This window comes from Lepisosteus platostomus, chromosome 6, assembly GCF_059453375.1.
Source record: "Lepisosteus platostomus isolate fLepPlt1 chromosome 6, fLepPlt1.hap1, whole genome shotgun sequence".
NCBI lineage: Eukaryota > Metazoa > Chordata > Actinopteri > Semionotiformes > Lepisosteidae > Lepisosteus > Lepisosteus platostomus.
Genome location: NC_142616.1, coordinates 4,759,443 through 4,785,654, shown reverse-complemented (window position 1 = coordinate 4,785,654; position 26,212 = coordinate 4,759,443). Strand labels below are relative to the sequence as shown.

The following is a 26,212-nucleotide window of genomic DNA, read 5'->3' as shown; positions in this document are numbered from 1 at the left end:
CTCCACAGCAGTGGGACACATGGGGGACCCCAAACCTCAAACCTCACCCCACCCCCAAGTTGCCTGGGAAGATCTATTAAAATGTTCACCTTCTAGAACCCCTGGTCTTGTAGGGGCTGTGGGGGCGTCTCCTGTTTGTTTCCACATGAGGCTGAACTGACTGGAACTCCTTCCCCTCACATGTGATCAAGGGGTCCCCCTGTCTCTGAGTCGCCAGCAAAGAGCAGGGCAGCTCCAGACACAGTGAGGGGATCAGGAACAGGGGCTCCCAGCACTGGTCCTGGGGGACCCCTGTGTCTTCTGTTCCTCCTGTTCCACTGATGGTCTTCCTTGTAAGGTCATTGATTTCAGTTCTTTTTTACTGCATCCTGGGCAATGTTGCCACCGCATTCCCCCCAGCGTCCGCCCCGTTAACCGCCTGGCCGGGCGTCACGGGGGTCAGCTCTGGCACGCTCGCCCCGACACCCGCGGCTCCGACAGGCCCCGGCGACACCCGCCGTTGCCGCCTCCGCTTCCCGCTCCAGTCAAACCGCAAGCCCTGGACACCTCCAACCCCACCCGCCGCGAGACTGATTCGTTCCCCCTGCCCCAACAACTCTCGCCGGCCCAAGTCAAGGCAACCAGCCACCTGCTGCAACCAGTCCAACCCCAGGATACAGTCCTCGCGGACTGGGGCACGGTACTGTAGAAGGGGTGTTTCACCCTCGCAGCCCCAAACCGCACGGTGAGCACCCGCTTGCTGAGGACCTCTGCGTACTGCCCCGTCACCGTCCTCAGGGGCAGGCAGGTGGTTTCCCATCCACAGCAGGGTGATGGTCGAACCGGTGTCGACGAGGGCCTGGCAGGGTCTGCCTCGATGAGATTTAAAAACTCCATCGAAGTCCCTTCCGAATGTAAAACTTGGGAGAGTCAGTTGAGAGACGGAAAAACCTACAAACAGACCTGGACCACAAGACCAATAAAATCACTGCGGACAGGAGTGTGAATGACTGGAGCTTTATTGAGTGTCAGTACAAGTGATCTCTTACAGCAGGCAGAGCAGAGCCAAGAGTCTCACCAGAGTGAGGACAGGAGACGCAGTGAGAGAGGAGATCACAGAGAATCGCTCAGTGATCAACACACACAACAGGACAGGAGGCACACATAGATAGGAGATAGCACAGCGTGGTAATATGGTTACATTAGAGCACAGCAAAGCCTGCAATTATTCAGGAAGACACCAGGGGGCGCTCCCCTAGCCTTAGGAGAAGTCTCAGACTTTGGTGTGTTTTTTTATCCAGGCCCTGTAGCTGGAGACCTGGATGTAGATTCCAGGGGAGTCACGTAGCCCACAGCCCCAGCCGAAACTCACTATCCCAGCTTGGATCCAAGGACTCTTCTTGTCTTTCCGACAGACCAGGGGACCCCCAGAGTCTCCCTAACAAGAGAGAGACAGAGTGAGTGTTCAGCATGTTAATAGTTCTTTGGAACCACTGAGCCTCTGACTGGCTCTGAGACCAGACATCAGAGCAGGGTTAAGAGCTTTGAGACTGTAGCTCACTGGACATCACAGCAGGGTTAAGAGCTTTGAGACTGCAGCTCACTGGACATCACAGCAGGGTTAAGAACTTTGAGACTGCAGCTCACTGGACATCACAGCAGGGTTAAGAGCTTTGAGACTGCAGCTCACTGGACATCACAGCAGGGTTAAGAGCTTTGAGACTGTAGCTCATTGGACATCACAGCAGGGTTAAGAGCTTTGAGACTGCAGCTCACTGGACATCACAGCAGGGTTAAGAGCTTTGAGACTGTAGATCTGTAGCTCACTGGACTGGACATTACAACAGGGTTATGGGCTCTGAGACTGTAGATCTTTGGTTGGCCCCTGATCGAAAGGGGCACAGGCAGACTCACCTGGCAGGCGTCCTTTCCTCCCTCTGTGTACCCAGCGCACAGCATGTCTGATTGGATTCTGTAGCGGTTCTTGTAGATGTCCTGACAACGCTTGTTCTCTATGATGGACAGCAGGACTTTCTGTAGTGTGCCAGGAAAAGGCAGTCTGACTGGGGGCACAGAAAGAGAGAGTAGATACTGTCAAACATTTACGCCCTCCCTGAGATGAGCAACACAAGACAGTTCCTCTTCCTGGCTCTCTCTGGAACTCAGGTGAGCCAAGCTAAGGCAGCCTGGGGACACACTGCTGCTGGGACAGCTCTGAGCTGCCTCTGAGTGGGCTGACCTTCAGGCCAGATCAGTGTTATCCTACACCAGGTGCTGAGGGGGCACAGAGTCAGCCCACAGCCCTTGACATCAAGTACAAACCCAGTCTTGTCCTCCTCCACCCCAGCCTTCAGAAAGACAGACATTGTCTCTTACCTCCGTTGTCAATGTCCCCCCAGCCTGTACCCCAGCACTCCCATTTGACAGTGAAGCGGTCAGAGCTCTGCCCCAGGATCACAGGCTGGATGTACGCGTTGCCACTTGTTGACACTGGCCTGTCCAGCTCCACCAGGGCGACATCAGACCCTTGAAGGACGCTGTGGGTTTTCTGGAAGTTCTTATGTATGATAAAGTTCTTCATCCGGCGTGTCACATTGTGTTTATTAGATATGTCCAGCTTGTACAGTCCCAGGACCACCTCAGATTCCCACCACTTAAAGGCACTGAGAAGAAAAGCTGCTGGTTATTATTATTAATACTGCAGATTTGATACTAATAGTGACAGGGTTATCACTATTAAATGAGGAGCTTTCATGTACGTCTTTCTCTTTCCAGAAGGCAGAGAGATTAACAGCTTTCATCATCTAAACTCTAAACTGTTCTGCCCATACTCACTCTTCCAGGCAGTGTGCAGCTGTAAGAACCCAGTGATTACTGATCAGAGAGCCGCCACATTTAAAATACTCTCCAGGTCTTCCATTGACAGGAATGATCTTGAGATAAGCCATCCAGGGCCACTCTCCCTCTGATGCATTCTGACCACCCACTATAGAGCTCCTGGACAGAGGAGAGCTGGACACTGGAGAGACACAGAGGGATTCATACAGAACAGGCTTGAGATCAGTCATCCAGGACCACTGTCCCTCCTTCACACCCTGACTGACCACTACAGAGCTCCTGGACAGAGGGGAGCTAGACACTGGAGAGACACAGAGGAGAGTCAGTAACTTGGAGGGGAGAACTGCTGAAAGGATCAGCTGTCTGAAGTGTGGACTAATAGTAGAGAAAAGAAAAATATATCCTAAATAGTCACATTTATGGCATCTTGAATTGTGAAATTCTGTAGCTATGAGGACACAGATAATATGAAGTAGAGACAACAGGTTTCAAGTGTCAACTGATACAGATCAAAAGAAGACAAGAGATCATTTACCAGTGCTGGGTTAAGCATACAGGGCCAAACATTTAAAACGGAAAATGTCTTTACACAGAGGGGGGTGAGGGTTTGGAACAAGCTGCCCATCCACATTGTAGAAGCCATATACCCTGACTTCTCCCAACACACAGCTGGATGAGACACCAGTCAGAACAGTAGGCTTGTCTTTACACACAGGGTGGATGGGGTGTGGAACAAGCTGCCCAGCTGTGTTGTTGAAAAGCTGAAGCTCTTCTTTACACACAGAAATTAGGCCACAGCATCAGCTACACAGGCCAGATGAGCAGAATACTAATTATTCAGCCATTAATTTTAAAGACAAATTGGTTGTTTTAATAATGATGGATTATTTTAAGAAAATAGTATAATTGATCATGATATATTATATCTGTTAACGATATATCATATCTGATCATTATATATATTATATGTTAACTCAAATTTAAAATAAAAAATTGTCCCAATATCTTCTAATGGTAAAACAGATATTGTAAGTTGTGACAGCAAATTACCACTTGAACGTTTGGAATCAGGTCAGTTTTCTTTTGGACTGAATTTTGAAGCAAATCAGGCAATTGCTTTAACAAAGACTGCAGTTTTATTGTGCTCTCTGTCAATACATACACAATTACACATCATCTCCTTCTGTAGCCAGGACAATGCTAAAAAAAGAGAATCACTAGAGAGAGAAGAGATCACAGAGAATCCCTCTGTAATAAACACACTGTCACGGATGTCGGAAGGGACAAACCGTGGAGAGGCAGGAGAGCGAAAAAGACCCAATGAGAAGCGGCAGAACTGGGGGGTTAGTGCAAAGAGTTCTGGAGTGCTGTATAGAAAACTGTGCCCTCAGGCCAGGGACGGAGCGGCGACCTGGTGCTAGGCGGGTCTCAGGACATCCGAACGTCAAGGCGTTATATCCCCAGAAAGAGAGACACCAGAAGGCAGCAAAGCACAGGAAACTAGGGACAGGACAGAGTAGGAGCTCCCTCTGGCTACCGAGGGCGTGACACACACACAACAGGACAGGAGACACAGTGAGAGAGAGAGGAGATCACAGAGAATCCCTCAGTGATAAACACACACAACAGGACAGGAGACACAGTGAGAGAGAGAGGAGATCACAGAGAATCCCTCAGTGATAAACACACACAACAGGACAGGAGACACAGTGTGATGCAAAAAAGTTCACAGGTATTCCTCAAAAGGAAACAATATAATAGGTCAGAAGACAGTAATATTATTGATATTCCCTTGCTGTTTTGCTACAAAGTTTCCAAATCGTGCTCAAACTCATTTACCTTCAGATACATTCATGACCAGAAGCCCAAACAGCAACGGCAGGAAAGTCATTTTCACCTCCTGGTTTTCTCAGAATGGGTCTTGATCTGTAAAGTCTTTATCTCAGTGTGTGATGGAACAGGTCTCTGGAATGATCAGTCCAGAGCTCTTCAGATGTCGGTGTTGGTCAGTCCAGAGTCTCAGTGTGTGATGGAGCAGGTCTCTGGGATGGTCAGTCCAGAGCTCTTCAGAAACTCAGATGTTGATCTGTACAGAATCTTAATCTGTCTAATCAGGTAGCACTTATTTAGACAAACAGTCACCCGCTGTCTCAACAGGAAGTGATCTGGAAAGGACCATATATAGCTAATCTCTCTACTTCAGCAGTCTCATAACGGGATCAGTGTGGTTTTTATTCTTCTCAAACCCCCAAAGCCACACAAATGCTGATTCTCAGAAGCACGCAGGGGCCAATATGATTTAGAAAAGAAGCGCATGCATTTTTAATCTAGGGCAGATTTATTCCTGTTGTTAAACCTGAGGACTCCTGTCTCTCCTGTTGTCACACACACCTGTAGATTCCTGTCCTTTTAAGAAAATAGTACAACTGACCTAATTTTTCCCTATGAAATCTGTAAATTCAACTTCAAAATGTCCCTTCATTTGTGACAGCAGAGATCCACTTGAAGCAGATTTTACATAAAAGTAGCCAATAACTGTATCAGTAGGTCAGTAAATACCTTAAAACTCCTGATGATTGGAGTTTTATTATTCTGCCTGCAAATACAAACTAAATTACATCATCTCTCTTACAGCAGACAGGGCAAAGCTAAGAAAAAAGATTCACCAGATATAGAGGAGAAAACAGAGATATCCTCAGTAATAAACACACACCAAAGGACAGAAGACACAGGGAGAGACAGGAGGAGGAAACAGAGAATCCCTCAATACAAAGCAATAATAAGTCTGGAAAATCAGTACTGTAAGTGCTATTCTTTCAAAGATTTATGAAACCCTACAGAATATTTGTACTTATTCATTACCTTTAGGCACATTTAGGTTAAACCTGAAGATAAATGAGAGCAGGTCTCTGGGACGGTCAGTCCAGAGCTCTTCAAATGTTGGTGTTGGTCAGTCCAGAGTCTCAGTGTGTAACGGAGCAGGTCTCTGGAATGGTCAGTCCAGAGCTCTTCAAATGTTGCTGTTGGTCAGTCCAGAGTCTCAGTGTGTGATGGAGCAGGTCTCTGGGATGTTGGTCAGTCCAGAGCTCTTCAGAAGTTGTCTGGTGGTGTCTGTGGAATCATGTCAGCTCTTATTTAGACATAGTTTCCTGTTGACTTAAGATAAGATGAGACTGTTTCTGACATGAAGCCGTTCCTCTCTATATCAGTGGTCTCAGTTCTCATATAGGTATCAGTGTGGTTTTTATTCATCTCGAACCCCCCAAAACCACAGGGGCTGATTCTCAGAAGAACACAAGAGCCGCATGACTTTGAGCAGAAGCTTGTTGTACTTAGAGAAATTTTATTTTAGTGTTTAAATCAGATTTGCCCAATGTTTTTTAATGCAAGATCTACTTTTTCATTTGCCAGTCCAGCACGATCTACAAGTGTGATTTTGAAGCTCTGATATAGGAAAATCAGACTGTGGGCACATCAGTACAAGAACAATACCCATTACTAAAATGACAGCAAATAAAAGCAAGTGACTCAGGCTACAGTGAACAACTCATATTCCCCATTTTAGAAAAAAGAATATCCTACCTTAATGCGAGCATTGGCACTGAGAAGCTTACTTGAGAACACTTGTAATTTTTCTTTAACGTGTTGACACTGCTGATCATGTCGATGACATTTTTATTGTGTCCCTGCAGCTCGACATTCAGCTCATTCAGCAGTTCAGTCAGGTCTGTGAGGAAGGCTAAATCCAGAAGACACTGGTCATATCGGGCGTATTCACCATGTTTAGACAACTTGAGAAACTCTTTGATTTCAGGCAACAGCTGTCTGAACCTCGACAAAAATGTTTGTTTTGAAATCTCCAAACAGCAAGTCAGCAGCCTCAGCAAACATTTTTTTTATTACTTCTGGATCCCTGAATGACTTTGTGTTGAGCCAGGACGTGGCTCGCGTGGAGCGATGCGATGAGTGCCGCTTTCTCTCTTGTATGAGGCCTCATGAAAACCGACTGCTGCTAGTTGAGATTAAATTTTTCCACTTTTCTTTTCCGTAACTTACTTTTAGCGGGAAAGTCCACCTCATCCGTTTTGTGTGCAGTTTTGAAATGTTGTTCTATATTTCCCTTTTTCGCGTAGATGCTAGCATTGCAGATTCGAATGCGAAAGTACAAAAAAATAATCATGCTCCCATTCCTTGTGGTAATGGTAAGTTTTCAGTCTCTTTGCTTCATCATTTTCACTCATGACGAAGCTATCAATAGGCAATCAAACTTATCAAACTGTTGGCAAATTTGTCACAGCCAATCTGTTTTGCTCCATTATGCGCTGTAGCGAATTTCGGGGTTTGTGCAGCAATAACCAGAGAAAGTTATTGGGTAGAAATCTGTATTTACGGAGCTCCGGTAGCCTTTTTCCGGTGTCACCCAGCATTCAGGGAAGAGACTTTTTCAACACATTTGACAAGGGTTAAACACACACAAGGGCAGTAAAATTTATGACATTACATGCTCAGATCTAAATACATTTTTAGACTAACAAAAAAAGTAAATAGTCAAATAGGCCATTTATTTTTTATTTATTTTTTGCGATTGATTGACTGGTAGATTGCAATCGATTCATTTGGCACCCCTGTTTTATATGATTTTAGCTGGAAAAATAAATGTCACAATTTGAAAAAAAAAACAACTCTTACTCATAAACAGGATCGAGGTGGCCTACATATTCTTTTAAAACTTCAAAATTATGTTTTTTAAATTAATTGGATTAAAATTATCTTTAAAAAGGCATAATCCCTAAATTTGTTATTGAGAGGGTGGGTGGACTTGAGTTTTTACTAAATTAGACTAAATTACTAAATGAGAATGACATATAATTAAATGTTTCAGAATTTTTGGAGACCTTTAAGGTTCCTGTTACACCCCAAGAATATGCAATAGTGTTTGATGCTGTTCCTAGAGGTGTTATTACTCTCATTAGGGGCAATAATGGCTCATGTAATTACTTCACCAATCACTTTACATCTATTGTCTTATTGGGTGGTGTTAACAGTTTAGAAAATAAATGTAATAATAATTATATAAAGAACATATGTTTACCAAAATATAATCCACCTGCAAAGACTTACTGGAATTCTAAATTTAATAATATTAATTGCCAGAAAGTATGTAAAATGGCGAACATATATTGTCTTATCAATAAAATTACAGTCATATATTATTATTCATAAAATGTATCTTGTTAAACAAACATTATCCAGATTTAAAATCAACTTAAATGATCAATGTGAATATTGTAACATGAATAAGAAAACCAGGTCATTTGTTTTATCAATGTGTTCAAACCAAAAAGTTCTGAAGTGATTTGGAATATTTCTTATTAAAATCTTTACATATTCAGGTTTCTTTTAATGGGTTTGACACCTTACTTTATTTTACACACCCGGACATTGATCAAAGACTTATATTTACAATAAATCTATTACTAATTATGGGGAGATACCATATCTATAAGATGAAATGGACAAAGTCCACTCTAAATATTAACATCTTTAAAATAGAAATGGAATTTGGGTTTGTTGAGGACGAACACAGAGACTCAAACTTGTGGAGTTAAAAACTGCGCTTTATTTCTTCTCCGTCACCACCCGCCAGCACCACTCCTACGCCCAGACGAGAGAGAGACACAAGACAAGCCCGTCAAGAAAGAGAGAGAGAGAGAGAGAGAGACAAGACAAGCCCGCCAAGAGCGCGGGCCAGAGAGAGAGAGAGAGAGAGACAGGAGAGAGACAGATAGAGAGAGAGAGAGAGAGACCAAGAACCAGGGAACTATTTACATGGAAAACGGGCGATCTCCCCAGACTGTACGCCCGTTTCACTGTTACCTGGATACCTCTTGGGGGATTTCCTCTATATCCTCTTGGGGGATATTCTAACAGCAAGTGATTATAAGACGATCTGTCAAAGTGCAATGAAAATACAATATGCTGGACAGTATTCTTCTCAAAGCGCTTTACAGGATAACAACAATAACAACAACAATTTTACAAGTCCTGGGAGGAAGAATATCATCAATATTAATAATAATAATAAACTTTATTTTATATAGCGCCTTTGAAGGTGGCTTCTTAAAGCGCTTTACAGGATAACAACTGATGAAACAACAGTGGCTGGGGGTTGAAAATACCTGTGAAACCAGTTTGTTTACAAACAGTGTAGACACAGAGACTCAGACGGTAGAAATAGCAATTGGCAATAGCAAAATATCAATATTATGGACACTCAATTGATTTAAAAAAAAAACGTTTTTTGACAGCTGGTACAGCACCCCACCGCGCCCGCGCGCCAGCATTATATTCTCATGTACGGGTAGAATATGTTCATTGTCTTCCAATGAAAGACGGGTTCTGAAGTCGCCTTTTGCCGAAGTCGGGAGACATTAGAAGCTTGCCACACCCGGACTGTTACACCAACGCATTAGCAAGTTAAAGCAATTCCATTGAGGAGCCGAGCACGATAATTGTTTTGTTCCTTGAATTTCTGATCTGCAAGGCCATTTGGCTGCAGGGAATGTTAATTCTGTCTGGCATTGCCAGATTCTGAAAAAATAAAAGTATTTTAATCAAGATCGGGGTAAGGGAGTCGTCTCTATGACACTCTCCCTTATAAAATTAACGTGAAACAAAAATAAAACTAAAAATAAGATACAATCTTCAGACATTTACAACATAAACATATCTTAAAACATTTACATATATTGTTAAATTATTACTTTAAATATATACTTTAAGTTACTGAAACAGCCAGTTAATAAAATTGTTGCAGTTTTGTTCTTATTTGGAGGTGGGAATATTCTGTGAATAACAATTGATTTAAAGACAATCTGTCAAAGTGCAATGAAATACAATATGGTTGTCATTGTTTTTATCCTGTAAAGCACTTTGAGAAGCCACCTTTAAAGGCGCTATATAAAATAAAGTTTAGAATTAATTTGCTGGACAGAGAGGTGAACATTATTATGCAGAAGACAAAGATAACGATTTACGTTGCATTGTCAGACATTTAATTAAACACAGGTTTGCGATTTAAATGGAAATAGGGGTGACAGGAACTCTTAATCTAAATAAAAATCAAATAAATAAAACAGGTTTCAATAGTTAATAACCACTTTTTATGCGCGAAACACGAGTGATTTTTTGTCCTCCTGAGCAGTTTAGAAATCTGTGTACGCTGTAAGGTTTTTACTTCTTAATTAAACATTTAAAATACACGTTTCGAATAGAAAAAATAATCTTCTGTTGTCTTCCTGGTATGTAGGACAGATTAGCAGGTCTTTTTTCCCCAATGAGAGGGTGTCAGATGGTGTCAGCCAATCACCATTCTGAAGCCTACCATAATCTCTGGTATAGGGACACCCCAGAATTCTGTCACATGGTTTAAATCATTTTTATTTGAGGAAATTATGAAATGCTCGGTTAAAAGCAAGGGAGATTGTCTGTTATAGTGAACATAAAAACAAGAGTTTGCTGCGGCGTTATTGGAAACCCAATTTTAACAAAAAATTGCCGGCATTATATCCTAGAAGACACAGACCAGCGCCGGATCGGGAGCATGCCCGGAGGATAAAAGAAAATGCCTGACGAACTAGGGATTGGACAGTATCCAAGTGCTTGTACAATCAATGGAAATGTTCAAATAAATGTGCAAAAGAAATAAACAAAAAAATCATTTATTTCTTTATCATATTGGCTAGCTAATGTCCTCTCTATGTTAGTTAGTGGCTGTGTTTCTGCGTTGGGTAGCAACGAGTGACTATATTCTCAGGGAGAGGAACGTAAACAGCTTAATTTTCGTGTTAATTTTAAAAAAAATTAAAATTCATTCTATACAGCAATCGCATATTTGGGGACTGTTTCATAAAAGTAGTCACTGACTACATAAACTTCTGTGTTGACAGTGCAGTGCCCACCAGGAAAGTGCGCTGCTTCCCTGGGTCAAATAGGAAAAGAGGGCTTTCCAGGCAGGTGACAAGGAGGAGCTGAGGAGAGTGCAGAAAGAGCTGAAGGTGAGAGTTAGGGAGGAGAATGGAGGACAGGCTGATGGAGAGCAATGTGAGAGAAGTGTGGAATGGCGTGAGGAAGATCTCCGGATACAAGTTGTTCGGCGGCCAACAAAGTGAGGGAGGCCTGGAGAGGGCCAATGAGCTGAATCTTTTCTTTAACAGATTCGATACAGGGCCCACTGTCCATTCACCCCAGACACCCTCTTCATGTCCTCAGTCACCCCATCATGTGATCCCTCCTACTCCTACTCCATCTTCCCCTGCCCTCCTCGGCCTATCCATCACAGCTGACCAGGTCAGAAGGGAGCTGAGGAGACTCCATGCAGGGAAGGCAGCAGGTTCTGACGGTGTCAGCTCCAGGGTGCTAAAGATTGTTTTCCCACCGACAGGGAGAAGGTAGCTTACCTGGTCTCTTACCTCACTGGACGAGCCCTGGACTGGACAGCCGACTTCGTCGCCCGGGACCTCCCTGTGACCGGCGATGTCAGCTCTGCAGTCCGTCTTCGGTCAGTTTCCTTCTCACCACCTGGCTGTCTCACAGCTCACTTCCCTCACTCAAGGAGCCCCTTCTTTTCAGGAATACGCTTTAAATTCCGTCCCCTGGCCTCCCAAGTTTCCTGGAATCACGACGCTCTTATCCAGCAGTTCCGGCGAGGATTATCCAACGAGCTAAAGGATCAGGTCACACACCTGCCCTTTGATTTTCCTTCATCTCGCGTATCTTCAAACTGGATATTAGACTCCGAATATCAATCCCTCCCTTTCCAGCCCTGTTCAGGCAGACAGGACCCCTCACTCTCTGTGTCGGCGCCACCCGCCTGGAGGTCATTCAATTCCGACTTCCAATCACCTTCGCACCCATTGGTTCTTGGTTACCCCTGGTTACAGAAGCACAATCCTCGCATTTCCTGGCCTCAGAACGAACTCACAGCCCTGATGAGACATTTCTCTGTGTGTCTCCCCAGTGACTGAAGTCTACAGTCTGCTGACTCCAGAGCCCGGGTCCAGAGCGCAGCTTTTACACTGTGAGTCTGTTTTCACAACACTTCCCCTCTGAAATATACCTTCAGCTCAAACACACAGGAGGAACAGTGATACATAAACTGGTACACACTCTGACACACACACTGATACACACTCTGACACACACACTGATTCACACTCTGATACATGCTGATACACGTCTGAATTCAGAAAGTCAAGCTTGCAGACTGTCACTCTGTGTGGATCAGAGACACAGTGTAAGAAACATACAGATGAACACAGACAGAAAACCCAGTGGGGGTCATTATTTTTAGAAAATGCACTTTATTACAACGGTGTGTAATGCACAGTTCTTACAAATAATACAATTCTAACTTCACTCTTCAACATTTTGCAATCATCAGCTTCAGTCCTGACCTGACTGTTCACTCACACACTGCTGGATCTGACTGATCTCACTGTCACTCCAGCACACAGCAGCTTCAGTCCTGACCTGACTGTTCACTCACACACTGCTGGATCTGACTGATCTCACTGTCACTCCAGCACACAGCAGCTTCAGTCCTGACCTGACTGTTCACTCACACACTGCTGTACCTGACTGATCTCACTGTCACTCCAGCACACAGCAGCTTCAGTCCTGACCTGACTGTTCACTCACACACTGCTGGACCTGACTGATCTCACTGTCACTCCAGCACACAGCAGCTTCAGTCCTGACCTGACTGTTCACTCACACACTGCTGTACCTGACTGATCTCACTGTCACTCCAGCACACAGCAGCTTCAGTCCTGACCTGACTGTTCACTCACACACTGCTGTACCTGACTGATCTCACTGTCACTCCAGCACACAGCAGCTTCAGTCCTGACCTGACTGTTCACTCACACACTGCTGTACCTGACTGATCTCACTGTCACTCCAGCACACAGCAGCTTCAGTCCTGACCTGACTGTTCACTCACACACTGCTGGACCTGACTGATCTCACTGTCACTCCAGCACACAGCAGCTTCAGTCCTGACCTGACTGTTCACTCACACACTGCTGGATCTATCTGATCTCACTGTCACTCCAGCACACAGGACTGTTCACTCACACACTGCTGTACCTGACTGATCTCACTGTCACTCCAGCACACAGCAGCTTCAGTCCTGACCTGACTGTTCACTCACACACTGCTGGACCTGACTGATCTCACTGTCACTCCAGCACACAGCAGCTACTACTCTGACTCTACCCATGCACTATAAAGAAAGGAACAGCACTTTATTTGACAATACAATGTGTGGAAATATAGCAGGGTTTCCTCTTCACCCTCTATACTTCGGACTTTAAGTACAACTCAAAGTCATGCCACCTGCAGTAGTTCTCAGATGACTCTGCAATTGTGGGATGTATCAAGGGTGAGCAGGAGGAGGAGTACAGAGGACTGGTCAGCAGCTTTGTGGAGTGGTGTGGGGTGAACCACTTGGAACTGAATGTTACAAAGACAAAGGAACTGGTGGTAGATTTCAGGAGGAAAAAGGTCAAACCTACTCCTGTCTACATCCATGGGAGTGGCGTGGAGATGGTGGACTCGTACAAGTACCTGGGAGTGCACATCGACGATAGACTGGAATGGTCTAAGAACATCAAGGCCATCTATAAGAAGGGACAGAGCCGACTTTACTTCTTGAGGAGGCTCAGGTCCTTCAATGTGTGTAGTAAGATGCTACACATGTTCTATCAGTCGGTGGTTGCGAGTGCCATTTTCTACGCAGTGGTGTGCTGGGGCTCTGGGATTAGAGCAGTGGATTCTAAAAGGCTGAACAAGCCCTCTATGACAGGCTTGCAGGAATGAAGAGCACGTTCAGCAATAGACTGATTCATCCAGGGTGCGACAGGGAGCGCTACAGGAGGTCATTCTTGCCGTCTGCCATAAGACTGTACAACTCATTCACTGTGTGTCTGGGCAGAGGCAACATCGACAGTGACCTGTTTCTGGACTAAATGCATCTACACATCTACTGCTACATCTGTTCTCTTTCTTTTTCTATTCTTTTTCCCGTTTACAACCATTTTTTGTGCAACATATGCCAGGGACCTGTGCAATACATTTATATTTATATCTATAGTTACATCTATATTTATATTCATATGTGTGATACGATTTTCTGTGTACTGTTCTGTTCTAGTTTGTTCTTGTGTGTCCGGAGTGTGAGTAACTCTTGTATTGTATTGTATGTATTGTACTATTATTATATAATTCGTTACACTGTGGCTGTGTTGTGTGTGTTAAGCTGCCGTTGCACTGCAATTTCCCTCACGGGATCAATAAAGTATCTATCTATCTCCTTTTACAGATGGACGATAACACTTACGTTCACCTTTTTCTATACATACATTGTCATTGATCTCTGCAGTACTAAACACATCATACTGAATTAAACCTACAAGTTTCAGAAATATATATTTCTTGTCTTCTTACACAGCTAGACAATAAAAAAGCAGATTTACACTCACCTGTTTTTAAACAAACAGGATGTTTACAGTGTTAATTACAGTCCAGATTCAGAGCGAATTTTTACACACCGATATTTTACACAGAAGACTGACACAGCTTTGCGTTGTGAATCTCTTTCTCTCGTGGTTTTATTGAAAGTGGCACTATTAGACAGGCAATGCACTGGGATAGGGGGATGCTGTTCACGAGCCAATAGCATTTAAACACCCACACTGCTGCAGCTAAGTGTTTTACACACCAGGGTTTGTGCGGCAATAACCCAGAGAGCGATCTTGGGTAGCACACACACAACTCCTCACTTACAGAGCTCCTGCAGCCTTTCTTCAGTGTCAGCCAGCACTCAGGGAAGAGACTTGTACAACCCTTTCGACAAGGGTGAAACACACACAAGGGCAGTAAAGTGTATGACATGACATGGACTGATCTGAATGAAATTTTTGGCTATCGAAAAAAGTAAATAAATAGCCCATTTATTTTTTGCCAAACATTCTTGCGATCGATTGACTGGCAAGCACTCCGTGATCGATTGATTAGGCACCCTGGTTTATATAAATTAAACGTTAAAGGTTAAACAAAACACCAGGAATGCGTTTAACTTCACTTCTTACATGAACAGTTATGAAGCAGCTCAGCCATCTTCTAACTCGCCTGCTCTAGGGAGTGTCTCCCAATAACCACACTAACCAGCGCACAAGGGAGTGTGTTAAAACTACCTCACTGCCACCAAACAGATATAAAATCCAGGGTTCGGTTTAGGGTTTTGGGCTTTCATATGAAGGAAAACAGAGCTTTCAACGGGCGGTTATCTCAATTTATTGGGAACTAAAATAAAGAAAAGAGCAGGAAAAAGTAGTAACGGGCACAGCACGTCCACACCACACTTTCCCCTAAGACACATGTCAAATAAAACAGATTTTATTTAAATGTTAAACATAACTCTAAGGGGAGCCATGTACTAGACTGTCAGGGTCTGTAGCTGCTCACACACGCAGTGCTGGTTGTAAACTACAGCTCCCATAAACACCCTGAGCCACTTCCTGTCTGCGTCACAGTCCCTATTCCTCCTGGAGAACACAACGTTTCGGCCGTGGAGCCTTCTTCCACACCTGAAGAAGGCTCCACGGCTGAAACGTTGTGTTCTCTTTCTTCTATTTTTTCAGCATGGAATAAACCTATTACTTGTTCCTTTGCAGCCTACGCATGCTGACGCAGCTACCCACCTGAACTACAACCTGTTCCTCCTGGCTGTGGTGACGTCAGCGGGTCCCTCTCCGTTCTGGCAGCTTCACAGTCACCGGCGCGTGCAGGAGAGACTCACACGGGATTTCATTTTTAAAAGTTTATTTTCTCAAAATTAGAAAAAAAACACGGGAGGGTTTCCAGAGATATTTACAAGTCAGGAGTACAGCAGGCTGGTAGCGCGTTATCTCGCCCTCTCTCGTACATGTTATTTTCCCCCGTTTAAACATTTTGCTGTAATATAACATATTTAAACACGACACAACATCGTCATCATCTAAAATTACTATTATATTGATGACATCATTTCACTACCTGTCAGTAAACCCGTCTCCCAGTGTGAACAGTGGACAGAGAGCTGGGAGAGAGTCAGCCTGTGTTCATGAGTCAGTGACGGGTTTAATCTCCACACTGACAGCAGGCAGCAGCTCAAGGTCTTTATCTGAATCCCAGGTCCAGAAGACAGGATAGATCTTCTCCCCCTGAGTGAAGACCATGTCAGTGAAAGTGTAGAGATGAGCTCTGGACTCCACTGTGTAAAAGGAGACCTTCCTCTCCTCAATATCCACACACACCCCCAGCTTCCTGGGCCGCTGACTGAGGGGGAGACGGGTCACAGGGTCAGTGAGAGCAGAGAAAACAGAAGAGTAAGAGTACAGACACCAGTAACCCTGCTGGGGAGAGAGGCTTAACCTCCCTTTCCTCTTTGCAGACTCTCTGGTCACTCCTATTCTCCAGCTGTCATTCACCTCCACCTCCCAGTAGTGTCTCCCTGAGGTGAAGGCCTCCCTGCTCACGACACATGTATAAAGATCAAATCTGTGAGGATTGTCAGAGAGACTCTGTTCCTCCTTATCACCATCATCACAGTCATCGCTATCCTCCTCTCTCTGTTTCACTCTCTTCCCATCCTCAGACAGGCTGAGCTCACAGTGAGCTGTATCAGGGTCCAGAGTCACAGCAGCTGGGGAATAAAACACAAACATCACAACAGGCTCCTGCTGATTACAGTCCAACTCAACTCCATTAGACTGTGAAATGTCTTTGTCCCCAAACACACCGAGAGTGAAAAACAAGTCAATTACTAATGACTTCTCTTCCCTCCCAGAGAAACGACATCTTCTGTCATTGTATCACTAGTATTACACATGCAAGTGATCCCCAATATCCTCTAAATACAAACATTAAACATTTGTTTTTCACAGCGATGAAAGTTTATTTTTTTAAATGACATTATTTATAAACACAGGACCGACCGGACTGCAGGAGAAACTACAGCCCGACCACTCGCTTTCAAACACTTCACAACCCAACACAACGACCTGTATACTGTAAGAAACTGGACAGCCTGTCTGTTAAACCGGTTTATTTCAAATCCCAGTTCAGCAGCTTGTTCATCTTCTCTAAGACCATTTTCCTGACGACGCAGAATAAAAAAGTGCTGAATTCAAAGACTGCATAATGCAAGTTTTTACAGAAAAAATATAATAGAAACAGAAAAAACGTTCTGAAATATAAGAATACTATCACACTTAATTTGAAAATGCCAAGCAATATCCAAAGTGTTCAATTGAAAGCAGAAATAACACATCCAGAAACCCGGAGAGAAAGACGAGAGAAACAGAGGCGCTCATACTGACTTCAGACTGCTCGCGCTCAGCTGTCCACCTCTCTGGTAGGAGACACCAGCTGTCAATCAGTGAGCTCTGACCACTGAGAGACGGGAGGCGGGGCTTATACATGTTTAGAGCGAATGGGGGTTTTAATCAATTCAATTCAAGAAGCTTTATTCGCATTACAAATGTATACTGACTTAATACTCTTCTGATACTTCATACTTAAGTATAAACTCTTAATACTTAATACTGAATTCATACTCTCCTTCGTTTGTCTGCCTGACAATCTAGTGAAAAACAAGATTCTTAGTTCTCAGTTTTTTTTTTATCTAGCATAGAAAGGCTGTAGCTCAATTCCACTAATAATGAAGTAGCAGATATACTGGACATGGCCTGGAAATAATGGGTATCTACATGTGCTACAACTTGAAAAAATTATATTTGAAAAAAATGTTACTCTTTTTTTGGGGGGGGGGGTTTAGGGGGTGGGGGGTGGATATTTCTTCCTAGTGTGTGTACTGAGTAAGATATATAAAAATAATGAGAAAAATCTTTGTTTCAAACTTGCTGTCATGGCGGTTGCCAGGCCTGTACACTCTATATAAGATGTTCAGGACACAAACAGTCTAGGTTCAAATGACCTTTGAGGGGCTGTTTTTTGGAGGGGTGGATATTTCTTCCTTGTGTGTGTACTGAGTAAGATATATAGAAATCTGATGCTCCAGACTTGATGTCCAGGTGGTTCCTTGAATTCAGACCCTGAACCAGGCCTGGACTCTCTACAGTGTCCAATATATTGCAAGATGTTCAGGACACAAACACTCCAGGTTCAAATGACCTTTGAGGGGCTGGAGGTTAAAGAGGTTTAGCTCCCCAAACTTTAAAACAAGTAAATCCTGACTGAATCACAATTTTAAACACAAAAAGCAACAACATGAGCTGTTTAGCAATAAAGTTTATCTGCCTGATAATATTTATTATTCCCACAGTCTAAATGTACTCTTTATAGAAGCACAACCTGCCTGTACTGTGTTTGTATGAACATCCTATTAACACAGAGGAAAGAGGGAAACAGAAGAAGAAAAGGTGATTTTATAATATTTCTTCCTGCTGACCCATCAGCCTGGTTGACATGTGAAGAGAAGCAGCCATTTCTCAGACAAGAGAGAGGCCTACAGGCCCCAGAGGAGCCCCTGTACCAGAGTCACACTGCTGCCTCTCACAAGAGGCTGTGTGTCTGTGAAACTGCAGGGGAAGAGTACTCTGATTATACCATCCTTTAACAGTGTTTCTCCTTAGGATTTGAATGGCTTGTTATTATGAGACTGGCTCTGCCCCTGATTCCTCCTATATTCCCAAATCCAGGGTCACTGGCTCTGCCACATTCAGCCTGTAGACCCTCAGTCAGGAGTGAGCAGAGACCAGAGCACATGGCCTTCAGGGAAAATGAGTTTTCCACACTGTCAGCCCCTCCAGGAGAGACTCATACTGGCCATTAGACTGAAATACATGTGACAGTGTGGGACAGAAGTACCGTGTGAGTATGAGGTGAGCAGGGACCACAAATAACACAAACACAAATAGAAAGTCAACAAAAAGTCGTAAAGAAAGTATACCGCTGTACTGCGTTACCTCCAGACTGGGCTGACCCTATTTAGAGGGGTCCAGTCTGGTAGAGCCGAGCGTGTAAGAAAAAAACAAAACAACAACTTTGTGTATGAAAAAAGGTGTGTGTGTGTGTGTCTCTTCCCCAGTGAAAATACACAATAAGACAGGCAAAAAAAAAGTAAAAGAACACCTTATGCGGGTGCAATCCCCTCTGGGAGTGGCGGTGTAAACTCCCCCTTCCGGGGTGTCCCTGTTCGTCCCATTGGGGGGTGTCCAGTGTGCCTTTATAGGACCCAACCAGCTAGGTCTCATCAGCTGGAAGCCAGGACAGCTGGACTACCAGAGCTCCGCCTCCACACTGGGTCAGGGCTCCGCCTCCAATCTGGATACGCCCCATCGTAATGCCGCATACAGGATAGAGACAGAAACTCCCCCCATGAAACTTTGATTGACCTTCACAGCTCACTGAGATTACTTGTAGGATGTTACAGAAACATGAGATTGAAATACATCTCTTTCTGTTTACACACCAGGAATGATCATCTCACTCTAAAGAGACCTTCTGGACTCAAGACCCCAATAACCGCAGACACTAGGGTTTAAAACAGCATCTCTGTCATCAAGAAGAGACAGACCTACCTGCAGCACTGCACAGCCACTGCCATTCTGAAACAGAGATACAGACACTGTTAATCACAGTCACACACTGGAACGCAGAGATACAGACACTGTTAATCACAGTCACACACTGAAACACAAAGATACAGACACTGTTAATCACAGTCACAGGCTGGAGCTCAGAGATACAGACACTGTTAATCACAGTCACACACTGGAACTCAGAGATACAGACACTGTTAATCAAAGTCACACACTGGAACATAGAGATACAGACACTGTTAATCACAGTTGTTCACTGGTAATAAGACTTTAGTAAAGTCAGTACTGTCAGTCAGCAGAGTTTCACACAGTGTACATACGTGATTTCGGGATAGGAGCTCGCTTCACAGGATCTGCAGAGAGAGAGTTGATTTTTATTGTATTAAAGTTCATTATTGCTTCTTACCTGTTATTATAGCAGAGTTTATACTACAGTCTGCAGTCAGTTCATTTCAGGATCCCCAGTCTCCACTGCAGTGTGGATCAGAGTGTCAGTGAGTGTGAGAAGCAGTGGCCATAAGACTGGAGTCTCACTCAATAAGACTGAGCAGCACAAGGCAATAAGACACACAGACACATCACAGGACACCCTGGAGTCTGGTGCTTGATCCATTGAGAGAGATAAGAAATAAACAGAGTCTATCCACAGCAGTGAGCAGTGATTTCATAAAGAACCAGCAGTGATACTGAGAACTGATCGTTGCTCAGTTATCATTGTCCTGTACCCACAGTGACCAGTATCACTGACTGAGAGACCTGTACCCACAGTGACCAGAATCACTGACTAAGTAACCTGTACCCTCAGTGACCAGTAACACTGACTGAGTGACCTGTACCCAAAGTGAGCAGTAACACTGACTGAGATACAGGGATGTCCTGCTCACTGGTCACACTTCCTGATCTCTGGACATCAGCTGGACAGCGAGAGGTGTCAATGATCCTGTCCAAGCTACTGGCCAGCAGACTGAGGACCGTCCTGCCCCACATCATCAACAGCGACCAGAAGTGTGGGGTGGGACAGCGATCCGTCAGCTTGAACCTCCAGCATAATGGAGCCATATAGGATGAAGCTATTTAACAAGGTAGCCAGGTGGGGTTTCTCCACGGTAAAAGTGCACTGGACAGGACAGAGGGCTCTGTACAGGGGATGAAAAACTGTTTCTTAGTGCTCCTGTTGAGAAATGGACAATCGCAGTTTCAGAGCCAGGACTGCAGCCAGTGGTAAAACCCAGAAAGCTTGGAGGGGCTCTTATTGTGTGAACCAGCCTCACCGTGATTGTGTGGACAATCACTCACTTTGAGACGATTTGAATTCTGTTGAAGTGTTGTTGTTAGAATTGTATTGTCTGTATGCATCTGTGTGTTTCTTACACAGTGTGTCTCTGATCCACACAGAGTGACTGTCTGCAAGCTTGACTTTCTGAATTCAGACGTGTATCAGCATGTATCAGAGTGTGAATCAGTGTGTGTCAGAGTGTGTATCAGTTTATGTATCACTTTTCCTGCTGTGTGTTTGAGCTCCAGGTATATTTCAGAGGGGAACTGTTGTGAAAACAGACTCACAGTGTAAAAGCTCTGCTCTGGACCCGGGCTCTGGAGTCAGCAGACTGTAGACTTCAGTCACTGGGGAGACACACAGAGAAATGTCTCATCAGGGCTGCAGTAACAGAGTAATAGGAATAACAGAGCTGTTCTACTGTACGAGGAGTGTAGCTCCTAATGTAACAGGATTGATCTACTGTACTGAGACTGCAGCCCCTATTATAACAGGACTGAATCTACTGTATTGGGACTGTAGCTCCTATTGTAACAAGACTGTTCTACTATACTGGGACTATAGCTGTTATTGTAACAGGTATGTTGTACTGTACTGAGACTGTAGCCCCTATGTTAACAGGACTGTTCTACTATCCTGGGACTGTCACTCCTATTAAAACATTCCTGTTAAACTACATACAGCACAATATTACAATACAGTTACTGTCATAAAGATTTGTGAGACTAGAGCTTTTAAGATGTTTCTCCTAGAATTTGAACCATTGACTGATAAGCTGCCCTGATAAATACAGTCACTGAACAGAAAATCCATTAACAATACAAGAGAAAAACAGGAAATATACAGTATAAGATATCCAGAAAGATATCAGTGTGTTTCTCCTCTTACCTGTCGTGGAAATCTTTAATGATTCCTTCTTGCAGAGATCCTCCAGTCGCTCTTTCAGTCCAGAGACAACTCTCCTCACTGCCTCAAGAGAGAAGTGTGGATGGACAGGGATGCTGGGTGCGTCTCCAGCTCCAGGAGGAACACAGACAGACTGGACATTCTGCAGCAGGGAAGAGAAAGAGGAGTTTCCAGTCAAACACAGCACACATTCCTGGGGAGAAGCCAGGAGCAGCTCTGTGTGAGAGACACCCTTCTGTACTGCAGAGTCACAGAGCAGTGATGTTACCTGGAGGAAATGGATGTGATTCTCTGTGTGTGAGAGCTGGTTCAGCTCAGCATCTCTCCTCTTCAGCTCAACGATCTCCTTCTCCAGTTGCTCTAGACGTCCTTCAGCCTGACTCACTGCAGCCCTCTCTTGATCTCTGATCAGCTCTGTGACCTCAGAGCGTGTTCTCTCAATGGAGCGGATGAGCTCAGTAAAGATCCTGTCAGTGTCCTGTACAGCTGTGTGTGCAGAGCTCTGAGGGAGGAGACACACACTGGATTATTACACAGGAAAACACTCAAACTACAATATGCTGTATGCTGTGTTTACAAAGGGTCCAGTGTCCAGCTGTGGAAATGTGTGTCAGTGTGTCCACTCCTCTGGTCAATACCCACTCTGAGTGACTCCACAGCCTGTCTCAGCTCCTGCAGCTCCTTCTCTCTCTCCTGGAGTCTCTGCTGGGTTTCTGTCTTTGTCGCCCCCAGCTGCTTCTGTTGAGAAACAGAGACACTCAGGACATTTCTGCTGTAAGAGAATCACATCACAGAGACACCCCTTAGAGTCACCCTGGAAAATTCACACTCTCTATCCCTGATGTCTAATCCACACGAGATGTGTTTCCTGGTCCTGTCTGACACACTCCTGTTTCATATCTAATCTATACCAGTAGCATGTGCAGCGCAGCAGAGCACGAGTCTCCACCTCCTGCTCGAGTTTTACACCTCGCACCTGGGTCTGCAAATCTATATGTGAAGTGAAATATAAAAACACAGAAATTGTATTTGAAACACAATCTAGAGCATTCAGTTTTCATTCTAACAGCTCAATACTGTGTCCTGACTGCTCTCTGCACCTCACAACAAGTGATTTCATCAGTGCTGATGATCCCGTTGGCTGCAAGTTTCAGGATGGCCCCGGGGCCAAAAGGTATACAGTGTCCCGTGTTGAAGATATAAAGTCCAGCTTTGAATTGTTTCTGCCAAAGGCTATTGAAAGGCCAGTCCTAGATATGACAAACCTGTAGGGGAGAAGTGTGCATAGCGATAGCTGGAGGGAGGTGGACTGAATAGACTCTCAAGCATACGTGGATCTGTTGATTCTGTCTGGCGTGTACAGATCAAGGAATGAGGCCACCACCAGCCTATGGCATGCCCATTTTTCAGGCTACTATGTCAATCCTTTCATATTCTCTCAAGAGCCATTCGCTTTGACAAGCGGGACAGAAGACCTGTACGACGTCAAGGAGACGAACTCGCTGCACTGAAGATCTCTGGGACAAGTGGGTTGAGCCCCTGCCACTCATTTACAGTCCTGGGCTGGAAGTCACTGTGGATGAGCGCCTGGTTCCCCTGCGAGGTCGCTGTTGTCACGACCGCCAGTCATCAGAGATCGACCCACAAACCACAGACCAGTTCCAGCAGCGGACTAATCATAACAGGTGCTGCCGCTGCATGTGTTAAACCATCACCACCTGCTGTACCGTTCTGCACTCAGCTCTATAAAACCCTCTAAACTGGCTACTCGCCGCTCGCTATTGACTGCTCTCCTAGCGAGCTCCTACCTCGCTCCTTTTCTGGAAACCTCTCTTGTACGACTCAACAAACTCAACAAACTTTCGGCTTTTTGAACTTACCTTTGCTCTTGACCACGAACTCGCCCGTCGATTCGGATTGGACACCTGTGTTGTTTCTGCCTCTACTCTCTCTCTCGTCTGCATAGGATCCTACTACTTCATCACTTGGACTCGTTACAGCTGTCTTTTCCCAACAATACATGTCGAGTAAACCAGGCAAATATGGCATAAAGATCTGGGCAGCTCTACCTGCCCCCGACAAAAGAACAGACAACAGGAAGAGGCGCCAGCTCTGTGCCCCAAGGGATGTAAAAACCAGCATTGTACACCACAACTATAGGCACACGTCAACATTACCACCCGCTGCACTCATGTGTGTGAGCACACACACACAAACACACACAAATGGGACAGTTCATTTTATCTTATAACCTGGTTGAATTTGTGATGTTTGCAAAATAAAGGGTCATTTGAACACATTTTTTTACACTCTTTGTAGATAAAATCATATGGTCAGTTTTGACTGGAAACAGATATAACAGATATAATTATGTGGCACCTTGCAAAATTTGAAATCTTGGCCAAACATTGACACATACGAGTCTTTGATAATCACTCAACATGTTTTCCTCTGGTCTTTACTGTAGTCAAAATAACACATAGACTGTGCTTATTTTACTCAAAAACGAGTAGCATAACTTCAGGTAAATGATGTCTTTATAACATAAGTTCCAAAAAGAAGTGCAGAACTTGTGATAATGACTAGGAATGATGTTGGTCAACTTAATATATGTTTTATAATTACTTTATAAACAATAATATTGGACACCCATTTTTGGGTGTGAACATCACCAATAGAAAGCTGTCTTTTACATGGGCTCAGAGTTAATGTTCCTGGGGATAGAAGGGGTGTTAGGGTGGTAGGGAAGCACCAATGACATGCACTTGTGAGGCCAGGAGATCCTAATCGAGTTAATGATACTTTAACGCTCTGTAACTCTAACGCTGTGACTATTGTAACGCTCCGCTCGCTGGGGTATCTAAACCAACAATGAACAAACTACAGTATGTCCAGAATTTGGCAGCCAGAGTCCTCATCAGGTCTAGTGCAAGTGATCACATTACTCCTGTCTGGGAGTCCCTGCACTGGCTTCCTATCAGGTTTCAGGTCGACTTCAAAGTCCTCATGCTCCCCTAAAAGTCTCTGCATGGCTTGACACCTCCGTACCTGTCTGAGCTACTATCATCCTACTCCCCACCTCACAACCTTCACTCTTCTAATTCTGGTCTCCTGTCTGTCCCCCAAGCCAGCACTCTGGGTGACAGGGCTTCTCCTGCTGCAGCCCACAGCTCTGGAATTCTATCCCTATGGATAGAATAGAGTCACCTTCCCTGAGCTCTTTCAAATCCAGACTCACAACTTTCTGATTCATTAAGAGCTTTAATTTAACTCCGTCTGTTTCTGCCCCTTTGCTTTTCTTCTGTTTGATCAAACCCCTTTCTACCTTCTCTTCTCAGTATGCATTTTTCTGTAAAGTGCTTTGAGAAGCCATTTTAAAGATACCATATACAAATAAACTTTTTTTTTAATATTAATAATCCTATTGTGGTGAAATTAAAGAAGGACGTCATTAATGAGGATGCAGTCTGTTCTAGAGGTGTTGAGTGTGTTGTGCATTAATGAGGGTGCAGTCTCCTCTAGAGGTGTTGAGTGTGCTGTGCATTAATGAGGGTGCAGTCTGTTCTAGAGGTGTTGAGTGTGTTGTGCATTAATGAGGGTGCAGTCTCCTCTAGAGGTGTTGAGTGTGCTGTGCATTAATGAGGGTGCAGTCTGTTCTAGAGGTGTTGAGTGTGTTGTGCATTAATGAGGGTGCAGTCTGTTCTAGAGGTGTTGAGTGTACTGTGTAGTTGTACAGGTTCATCGGTGCTACATGAGTACAGTAAAGAGGGAAACAGTGAAGGTGAGGAGGAGGAGATAATGAACAACAGACAGAAGAACAGGAGACACTTCAGAGACACAACAGTGTGGATCACAGCTGAGTACATGAGCAGGACTCAGCAGTGGAGATCCAGCATTACAGATACAGCAAATACAGTCCAGAGATCAGTTAAAGCCCCAAATATGCAACAAATCCTTTTTTTCATCTTTTACTTGAGAGCTTGATTACAGTTTCAAAGTCCTCACCTGTTTCTCTGTCCTTCCTGCCACAGCTGAGACAGTATCATGGCCTCTGTGTTCATCCATTACACAAAGATGACAAACACACTTCTTATCAGTACGGCAATAGAACTCCAGCAGTTTGTGATGAGTGGAGCAGATCTTCTCCTGCAGTTGTCCTGTGGCATCAGCCAGTTTGTGTCTCTTCAATGGAACAGCTTCATGGTGAGGCTGGAGGTGAGTCTGACAGTAAGAGGCCAGACACACCAGACAGGATTTCACAGCTCCCCTCTTTCTCCCAGTGCAGACATCACACAGCACATCTCCAGGGCCAGCAGGACTGTGAGCAGGAGGAGGGCCACTGCATCCTGTCTCCTTCAGTTTCTCCACCACTTCAGCCAGGATGGTGTTTCTGTGAAGATCAGGTCCTGGAGTGAAGGTCTGTCTGCACTGGGGGCAGCTGTAGATCCCAGTCTGATCTTCCTGATCCCAGCAGTTCTTAATACAGCCCTTACAGTAACTGTGTCCACAGAGCAGAGCCACTGGATCCTTCAGCAAATCCAGACAC

At 44.5% G+C, this 26,212-nt stretch overlaps 2 protein-coding genes across 3 annotated transcripts; both read right to left on the bottom strand.

Moving 5' to 3' along the window:
- Positions 1-980: 980 nt before the first annotated feature.
- Positions 981-5,934, bottom strand: LOC148659686 (serine protease 27-like). The gene is made up of 5 exons (XM_088637518.1): positions 4,657-5,934; positions 2,815-2,998; positions 2,356-2,642; positions 1,894-2,042; positions 981-1,417 (listed from the first exon to the last, which is right to left on the bottom strand). The coding sequence occupies exons 1-5, from the start codon at positions 4,706-4,708 to the stop codon at positions 1,253-1,255; spliced, it is 837 nt and encodes a 278-aa protein (XP_088493644.1). The 5' UTR covers positions 4,709-5,934; the 3' UTR covers positions 981-1,252.
- Positions 5,935-15,685: 9,751 nt separating this feature from the next.
- LOC148659685 (E3 ubiquitin-protein ligase TRIM39-like) lies at positions 15,686-25,874 on the bottom strand. 2 transcript variants are annotated; one of them, XM_088637493.1, is made up of 8 exons: positions 25,672-25,874; positions 22,309-22,404; positions 21,935-22,168; positions 21,649-21,808; positions 21,048-21,107; positions 19,805-19,837; positions 19,464-19,490; positions 15,686-16,564 (listed from the first exon to the last, which is right to left on the bottom strand). In XM_088637493.1, exons 1-8 carry the CDS (start codon positions 25,729-25,731, stop codon positions 15,981-15,983), a joined length of 1,254 nt encoding a protein of 417 aa, XP_088493619.1. In that variant the 5' UTR covers positions 25,732-25,874; the 3' UTR covers positions 15,686-15,980. The 2 variants fall into 2 exon arrangements, with proteins under 2 accessions (XP_088493619.1, XP_088493620.1); XM_088637494.1 differs by lacking the exons at positions 19,464-19,490; positions 19,805-19,837.
- Between the last annotated feature and the right edge of the window lie 338 nt (positions 25,875-26,212).